Source organism: Dicentrarchus labrax, unplaced genomic scaffold (assembly GCF_905237075.1).
Source record: "Dicentrarchus labrax unplaced genomic scaffold, dlabrax2021, whole genome shotgun sequence".
Lineage (NCBI taxonomy): Eukaryota > Metazoa > Chordata > Actinopteri > Moronidae > Dicentrarchus > Dicentrarchus labrax.
This window is the reverse complement of record NW_026136716.1, coordinates 13,029,790-13,039,322: the sequence shown is the minus strand read 5'-3', so window position 1 is coordinate 13,039,322 and position 9,533 is coordinate 13,029,790. Positions and strand designations below refer to the sequence as shown.

Genomic DNA, 9,533 nt, shown 5'->3' with positions numbered 1-9,533 from the left:
TAACCAACAGTCCAGAGCCAAAAATATCTAGTTTACTATCATAAAATACTATACATTTACATTTTTTGTTAAAGATCCCCTCCAGAAATCAAAACATATATAGAAATAATAAGCTGATATGTTTGTTTTTTTTATGCAAAAAGTGTAATTTCCACATTAAAATCCTTAAAAACTCATCTACTCCTTTTACCTCTTAACAATTCCAGAATCTGTGAATATGCAAATTGTGTTCATTTCTAAAGTTTTCCTGATGGACACAAGATGTCTCCTACTTCACTGTAATGTCCATTCTCAGTGTATGTGCACTGGTGGCTTCAAGTTTCGTCATCCCACTTTGCCATTTGAACCAGTTCGTCCTTTTAAGCCTGTCAGATTGGTTGGGTGCCTCAGTGAACTGTGATCTACTGATCTCTAGGTCTTTCTGCAGATTATCAGTGGGGTTAAAGTCCAGGCTTAAAGACTTGACACTGTTGTCTAGAAGTGAATCTTACCCTGGTCTGAGGTCATGTGCCCTCTGGAGAAGGCTTTTTTTCCCCCCAAGGATCTCTGTCTTTACACCCATTTATCATGCTTTCACTTTAGTGTCCCTGTTGCTAAGAAACATCCGTTTGTCATTACCTCAACTAAGAATTATTCTTTCATTAATTATACTGTCAATTTATCAATTGATTGTTTTGTCTAGGAAATGTCAAAAAAGGGTGATGGCATCTTGAATCGTCTTGTCCAACCACCAGTTCAAAACCCCAAAAGTCAGTTCACTGTCATATGTGGTAGGCAAACTATTTAATAAATTAGAGATGAGTACATTATCAAAATAATTGTCTAATTGATTAACTGACTAATAATTTCAGCTCTAATTTTAATCTAGGGAAAAAACAGGTTTTAACATTTTAAACCCTAAAAAAATCATTTTCTTTTTAACTGTAATAAGTAGTAGTAGTAGTGTGCACTAAAACTGGGATTGCCACTTAAAACAAGCCTACTACTACAATGTCAATAGATACATGTTTCATAGCAGTACTCTCTTTAATGAACAACAACAGTTACAGGTGATGTTACAATAATCAATTAGTTACACTGTGTATTCTACTGGCAAAATGTAAATATATTTTCAAACAGAGTGTACTGGCCTGTATAGCATTGTAATATCTACAGCACAGAAGTAAATTTATCATAACTGATGATGGTTTCCATTATCACTATCTATGGCCGAGTGCACTTCCAAAGCAAACAATGCTGGAGAAAAGTGGGATGCGTTCCAAAACATGCTTCCTGATCATTTTAGAGTAAATGTCAACCTTATAGAAAACCAAATAGCACTCCCACTTGACTTTATATTGAATGTCAAAGGAAGGTGCACTGAAATCAACACTAACTGATGCAAGAAAACATTAACGAGCAGAAAAACAAGTTTTGTGTACAGGCATCTCAACAGCTAGCATCATGTCACAGTAACGGCAAGACAAACATCCAGGACAGAATCACAGCTATGTACACAAATTAAACACAAGGAAACATGCAGAAACCAAAACAAATCAAAACATGCATAACAGTTAGCTGAACATAGTTCAGAGTATTGGATGTGTCATAAGCACAATGCCATGAAGAGGCATTACTTTGGGCCCACGCTCCGGTGCCACACTGACACACAGTGCCAGGAGGCCAGAGAGAAGGCGCTTCTTCAATACACACAAAGGTTCTCTCATCAACAGCACGTGTTATTGTACAATTATTCATTATTTGTACAATGTGACACGTTGGAAAGGAAAGAAACCAGTGGGCTTTATGTAGCTGGCTTGTGATGAACTGTATGACGAGCTCACTCTGTAGACTTAAATTCCTTGGCGGCCATTTTAAACTTGCGTTACACTTTGGTTGGGCTCTACCTGATCGAGTACAATCAAACTACGTCCTGCCAGTGTTGCCATGTATCGAGGTCGAACACGTGAGGTAAGTAATGATACAAGGAAATGTTAGCATTAGCTTGTGCTCAGGTAGCCTCAGCAGTTAGAATTTTTCTTTAGTGTCGTGAATTTAAAATATTTTCTTTGTTTATATGTAATTTATTTCAAGTTAGCACCCTTTAACGCACTGTGGCTTAAGAAAGTTTTTCCATAAAAACAGAAACTTAAAACATTTGTGTCTGGAAAGCAGCTAGCAGGCTAGCTAGCTACACTGCTACATTTAAGCAGCTTTAGTTTTTAATCTTGAGATTTTTTTCCTGACTGGATGATTTGTGGTTCTATGAAGACCTCATCTTTTTGTTAAGGGCAAAAATTGCTTTATATATCTGCACATACTCCAGGTAGAGCTTGGGTAGTGTTTCAGATGTTCAAAATGGCCGCCATGGGATATGGGACTAACCCAAATATAAAAATGTACTTATTAAAACATGGTTGGGGTCTGTCCACTCAATTTTATAGATTAGTTATATCATTTTCTATTATTTCAGGCTTAACATTTTATGTTACTTTAAAGGATATCTACTTTCTGACTTAAAAGAGAAGCTAAAAAATGAACTGACCCCCATACCATGAAAAAACTTCACTTCTGTGTTCAAATGGGAGTTAACCATTAAACCAAAGCATATTTCTCACACATGATTTAACTGGAGCTCCTGTAGAAAATAAGCCAGCTTCAAACCCAAAAGCGCAGATAAAGAAGTTGTGATACCTAAACATAGTAGGCAGACAACCCCTTCTGTTTCATAACATATGTGAAATAATTGTCTCAAAGCAATTTCCACAAGATTAAAAGTTGGAACATCTCGATTGGAACATAACTGTTGTCAATGCACTTCATCATATAGCAATACATCAAGAGTGTTGTGATAAATACAGATCAACAAGTCCATGTACTGTATATAACATCAGCGACTTAGTTAATGATACAATTTGTATCAAACAAGGTTTTTCTCCGTCTAGCATGGATTCAGCTGGGATCTGCTACAGACAACAGTAGACGCTGTTAGCCAAAAGCACAGCAGGGGAATCTGTTAAATATATTTACAATACATACATGTTTGATTTATCCATGTCCAGATGTTCTCTGTCTGTAGCAGATGCCAGAGTTGACCCAAAATAAAGGGCCAGAGAGAGAGAGAGAGAGAGAGAGAGAGAGAGAGAGAGAGAGAGAGAGAGAGAGAGAGAGAGAGAGAGAGAGATGTCCCTTACTAAAACTAAGGTACACACGACAGGGTCACCCATCTCTACAGCTACAACTCGGACCAAAATACTGACGTCATCTCAAATAAGACGACAATCTTTCAGACACCCATTTTTATCAACATGGAAAAACGCCCCACAAATGGCCACACAACACACACAGAGGTTAATATAATACACAGACCTCGGTCAAATAGTGGTTTGGAACCGTCATGTGATAATGGACTACCAGATGGGGATTTGCCACGTAACAAACTGAGAAGATCTGAAATATCTGAAATGAAGTTTGAATACTCATCTGTGACATTTTCTTCATCCCATCCATCAAACACTGTCTGACAATATTAATTAAATAATCCTTCATATCAGTCATATTTGATGTGTGTGATATCAACTCACTAGGTTATGATTTGACTGTAAAACAAAAAAAAAAAGTGCCTTTTGAATTTGATGCGTAACAAGTCCTTCATGTGAAACAAACATATAATAAGCTACTAAATAAATAAAAAAAGAATAACTGGGCACCACAAGTCGCACTTTGTGTCAAAGTCATAGATTTCAAGTCAAATGACTCGCTCTCTCCACACTTCTTACAGTTGAGTTGATTTAGTTGTCGCTGCGCAGTGACCGGAGCTGGATTTGGATCATCTTCAGCATTTTATATTCTTGAAACTTATGCATTGTCTCATTAATGTCATAAGAAAAGAAAAAGCTCTTCTCGTAGACAATCCAAAAGCATTCCGGTATTTAAAATTCCACCCTGCAAACCCAACGTGCTTTCAAGTGTTGCAAAGGCAAATTTTCCTATTTCTACCCACACTACATAACTGCTGTTGTTTTCTAACGGGAGATTACATTTTCCTTCCTTCCTTCCTTCCTTCCTTCCTTCCTCAGTAGCCTGTTTGGGCTTTCTCTGCAAGGATGGCTGCTGCCAGCTGCTGGGGGTCTGTGATGTGGGGACTCCTGGCCATCACCCGGCTCACAAGCTCCGAGGGGAAGATGTTGCACAGGTTGACGTACACCTTCTCCCTCACGTCCCCGTAGCGGCTGTGTGCGGGGGATTCTGGATGCTGCGGCATGTAGGAGGGGGGAGGAGCGTGGGAGGGAACTGAAAGGTGGGCGCTGTGAGGCGGGTACGGCGGGAGAGCAGTGCTGGAGGGATGAGGCGGGTGAGGAGAGTGGGCTGGAGGCGGCGGGTGGTTTAAATAATGTGTCGGGGATGGGTGGAGAGCTGGGTGAGAGGAGTGGTGCTGGGTGTAGCCGTCCTGTGCCCAGGGAGGGGTGTGCCAGGATGACTGGCGTGTGTCCGGCAGGCTCTGATAGGCAGACGGCTCATACCTGGACGGCGGCAGCGGGGGCTGTCTGTAGTAGGTGTCCCAGCTGGGTAGAGCTTTGGTTCGGTGGTGATGGTGCGATGTAGAGTGGTGTTCGTACAGATGTGAGTCTGACACACTCTCTGCTCGTGTGGGGGCCAGGCAGCGGCCAAGAGGGGAGCCAGGGGGGTGAGGGTTGGACTGGGGCAGAGAGTGGTAGTCACCTGGGCAGCTGGAGCGTGCAGCCAGCGGTTGGTGCTGGAGGTGGGGGGGCAAGGGGTAGAGAGGGCGCTTTGGGGGAGCCTCTGGTGGAGGCTGATCGTGAGCACAGCTCTGCCCACGCGCCACACTCAGGTGGTAGCTGTGCATTCCGGTATTAGACGAGTGGCTGTGTTGGATGTTTGTGTAATCGGCAGGATGAAGGCCACAAAGTTCATGGTTTGATGCGGCGTGATGGGGATACAGCCGGCTGTGGGGATTAGCAAAATGGACGCTGTCTTCCAGCAAGGTATCTTGGGGGCATCCGGGACACGGCCTCTCGCTGTACGAGTCGCAGCTGCTACCACAACTCACGCTGCTTTCGCTGCCGCATTCGGAGCCCGCTGAGCCCATTGAGCCCAGCCGCAGGTCTGTGTCATTGGGGAAACGACAGTCTGGGCTCCGCCTGGAGGAGAGGCTCAGGCCAGAGTAGGCACGCGTTACTGAGTAGTAGCTTAAGTCTGGAGACTCACAGTGAGGGTAAAGGTCATGGCTGGGGGCTGGTAGACCATGAGGGGTCGCTGCTCTGGACTGTTGTTCCTGGTGAAGGCTAAGACTGGATGGAGGGCCGCCTCCTGGGGCTGGGGACATGGTAATACTCCCACTGCAACTACTGCTACTGCTGTTGCCACACATAGTGCTCTTCTGGCTCTCTGCCCTTCCCTTGGCCAGCAGCTTCTCCTCAGCATCGCTGTAGGACAGAGCTCGGATGCTAGGGTCCGACTGCCTTTTTGGAGCGCCTTTTTTCGCCTCGATGCTGCCAGCTGGCACACTGTGGCTCTTCACCAGCCCAGTGTCCCCCTGGTTCTTTGTGGTGACACAGGTCTTGGCACTGGCACGCAGCTCATCAGCCACGGCACGCTGAGGCTGAGCACCTCTTTCTGGGTGGTAGTACTTACACTTGTGACCGTAAGTGCACTTCTTTCCTAGAGCAAATAGATAGAAGGTCTCAGTTTCATCCCAATATAAATATACAGAAGCTCCCAACAAACATTATACAACATAATATGTAACCTGCACAATCCAACAACACACATACATCATTTTATCAGTCAGATTGGCATTTGTGGAGCATTTGTTTGTACTTAAAAAGGTATAAGAGGAAAAACATTTCTTGGATGATTTTATAAAACAGATTTTTATTAACTCAAATAGTACATGTTAACTGAGAAATAAAATGCAATGTTATTCTGTTATATGCTTTAATGTTCTCACCATATGGGCAAGGCTGTTTCTTCTGCTCAGGCATGATAGGTCTTTTCCTCAGGAAGTTGTCTAAGCTGGGGCCATGGCGACCAAGAGGGTCATCTGGGGGCATGAACCTGAGAGACGAGGTACAATGGAGGTAGAATGTGATTCTCCTTTTAAGTGAAAATGCTACACCAAATGTCAGATTTGATGGGAATGAGATATGAAAGATGATCTGTAACTAAGATTCTCTGAGTTCAAAATTAAATGCCGCTATTCTTTTGACACCAAGTCATCAAGATTAATCATATTTCACAAACTCTCCCTCACTAATCCACCTCTACTCACTTGTCATTGACAAAGGAATACATCAGCAGCCTCTCATCGATGAACTTCTTCCACTCAGGCTTCTCATTAGCCAGATCTCTGTAGTTATCGTTGGAGACAATGATGCCGTCTGACTCATAGGCCAGCTTGACAATGAATCGGTCGTCATAGCAAACCACACGGCGACCTTGGACGCGCCGCGAAGGAGTGAAGACTAGGATCTTTTCCTTCTCTAGGCGACGCAAGATCTCCTGATCTGTGTGTAGGAGGGGGGAGAGTTATGGGTTGAGAAAAAACACTGTCCTAGAATAACCTTTATTGGATGTGTGTGTTTGTGTCAGACAGCCTCCTGCACTGACCTGTTATAGGGGCATCGGGGCGGGACTGCTCTTTCCGCCACGCAGGCACAAACACCGTGATGTCATGATGGCCACGCTCTATGAACCAATCTACAGCCAGCTGGATGCCCTGGCAGGAGAACACTTCCTTGTTGCCATGGCTTCAGGACATAGTTAAGAGGCAGAAGGGAATAGCGAATGAACATTTTGGGTTTTAAAGTATGTCTGTACAGTTTTTTTTTTTCACGCTATGATGTGAACATCTGCTGTGTGGAATTAACAACACGTCTTCATTCAAACTGTGAGCATAAACTCACCTCATGGCTACATTGCTACCATCCACCACAATGGGCCGCAGGTTGTCCTGGTCACACAGAGAGTCTGAAGGACAGGGCGAGTCCGACCTCTGGCCATCCAGCAAATCAGTACAGCCACAAGAGGAAGAGGAGGACGAAGAAGATGAGGTAGAGGCTAATGATCCAGCTGGCTGCTCGCTGTCTGACTTGGTGCCCAGTTTGACCAGCTCTCCCAGTATGTCATTGATGAGTGTGTCAGGGCCGAGCTTGGACAGCACCAGTCGCACCGTCTCCTCAGAGTAGCCCAGCTTCAGGGCGAACTCCAGCTTAGCCTGGTACTCCTTCCCACCGGCCTCGGATGCTGGCTCTGCTGTGGAGGGATCGGACGGAGGCTCGGGTGGGTGCTTGCATGGGGTGCTGGGTGAGGACTGGGCAGGGGTGTCGTGTTCAAGCTCTGGCGAGAGTTCGGACGGGGGCTCGGGAGGACCCTCAGTGCCTAAGTCCACACACTGGGTCCGACAAAGTGGCTGGTGGGCGTTCTTGCTGTGAGTCGACCCTCCCTCTCCTCCGTCCGGGTCAGGGCCGGCAGCGAGGGCGGCGCTGGAAGGCGGCGCCGGCTCGCACTCTACATCAGACCCAACGTTTTCCGGCGGAGGGGAACTGGCGGTGCTGCAGTTGCCGGAGCTCTCCCCCTGCTCCTCCATAGCGGGGGGCACGTCAGCGCCGCCAGCCTGCCGGTCAGCCCCTGCTACGTGGAGATACTCCAAATCCAGCCCCAGGTCGAGGATGTGGCCTGCTCCTGCCTCCACATGGTCCTTCTGGCCCATGGATCTGTCACAGACATCCAGCACACGGGGCCAACTGCTGCCCTCTCACAAAGCTCGACTCATTGGTGCCTAAAGAGACAGAAAGGAGGATGGAGTGACTATGAGATACACACTATACTATATAAGCCCCAAATCCAGTAGGGGTGTGATATTGTCTATCTCAAACACACGGCTTAAACCCTTTAAAGTTAACTTCTTTTAACTTGAAAACTTGTAAAATGTTACAATATATTGAATCGTAACCCATGTATTGTGATATGTATCGTATCTCTCATCTCTTGCCAATACTAGGCTACAACTAACGATTATATTCATTATCGATCAATCATTGTCTCGATTAATCGATTATTCGTTTGGGCCATAAAATGGTGGAAAATGGTGAAAAAAGGTTGATTACTGTTTCCCAAAGCCCAAGGTGACTTGCTCAAATGTCCTGATGGCCAACACAATTAAATTGATAATTGAGATTAATAATGATACCATGAAATTAAATACAACTAGAGAATTTTACATTTTCTTATCAGCACTGGTAATCAAATGAAAATGACACAGTATGCTGAGGTGACTCAGAATGTGAGGCCTCCAGAGAAACTGGATAAACCCCTGAAGTGCTCAAACTACCATTTGGGTGATGGTATGAGTCTGATGTCTGTTACAAAACCAACCAGTCCACTACAGGGGGAATCATTTGCAAAGTGAGAATTTGCCTTCAGGCTGTGTCGTTACATGATAATCTAGAGTCAACACTGACTGCCGTTTCAGGAAAATGTTTTCTTTTCACCTTCATTTTCCTGGGAAAAAAATTTGCCTAAGCCTTCATAGCGCTGTAAGGCCCTAAGCTGATGTTTACACTGGCTCTGACTGGCTGTTGCGGGCAGTTGGGGACTCTGCAGAGGCACAGACTGGCCGACACAAAGAGCCGCCGGGGCCTCTCACCCTAATTAATGGACTCCCGCGTTTTTAGTCTGGCCCCAGTGTGTTTTTATAAGGCCACGCCACAGCACATTAATCTAAAGGGGGAACAGAGGGTGAACCGTTTAAAAAAAAAAAGAGACAGCAAGCCGTTAGCGATGAGGCCGACAGACCCTTCCCCCCTAACATTCTACCTGGTAATTAAGGTCCATATGCTTCTTCCCACTGGGGTGGAGGAGTCACTCATTAAAACACCGAGGGGCTCCGAGGCCACCGAGCCAATCAACAGACCACATTCAAGAACCAAGGACATGGGATCTGGTTAGACTAATCTGATTGCGGTCAAAGGTTTAGCTGCACACAAATTACAGGGAGCACTTTGGAAAGTTAATCTGAGATCATGAAACTGATATGTTAATCTCTAGAAACAAAATTACAGCCCTAGTGTATTCTGAGTGGACCAATTTAAGTCTCCATGAAATCTTTGCTTACTGACGTCTTTGGAAGTCTCAGTATTTATGGTGTTCCATCCAAAGAAAACCAAACCTCTATGGATAAATATTTCTGAGAGTCCTTCTGCGTGTCTTAGAACAAACGGTTTAGTAACCCCCCCCCCCAGACAACAGCAATAGCAAATTGTACAAATGTAAATTCACAGTTGGACACTGAGAGCTCTTCAACCTGGTTGGACTTATCTTACAACCCAGAAAACAAACTCAAGCCAACGTTATCTGGACAAAACAGATGATGGAAGGGGAAGTGACTTAAAGATGGTGGGTGGGAAGGAGAAGAGGAGGGGGGGGTAGGGTGTGTGAGGGAGGGGGGTGAGGTGGAGTGAGTTTGCATTTTATGAAAAAAGGCTGCCTAGCAACGCGGCTGAGCTACTGTTGCTAAGCTACAGCTGTTGAAA

The 9,533-nt window shown here is 45.1% G+C and overlaps 1 protein-coding gene across 2 annotated transcripts in view; it reads right to left on the bottom strand.

Moving 5' to 3' along the window:
- Window positions 1–1,007: 1,007 nt before the first annotated feature.
- LOC127378883 (probable ribonuclease ZC3H12C) overlaps window positions 1,008–9,533 on the bottom strand; it is a 15,982-nt gene continuing 7,456 nt past the window's right edge. For both annotated transcript variants that reach the window (XM_051428224.1, XM_051428225.1), the window contains exons 2-6: window positions 6,906–7,780; window positions 6,610–6,749; window positions 6,272–6,506; window positions 5,951–6,057; window positions 1,008–5,661 (exon numbers count right to left, since the gene is read on the bottom strand). In XM_051428224.1, coding sequence (XP_051284184.1) covers window positions 4,055–5,661; window positions 5,951–6,057; window positions 6,272–6,506; window positions 6,610–6,749; window positions 6,906–7,711 — 2,895 coding nt within the window. In that variant the 5' untranslated portion in view covers window positions 7,712–7,780 and the 3' untranslated portion in view covers window positions 1,008–4,054. The remainder of the gene's footprint in view (window positions 5,662–5,950; window positions 6,058–6,271; window positions 6,507–6,609; window positions 6,750–6,905; window positions 7,781–9,533) is intronic.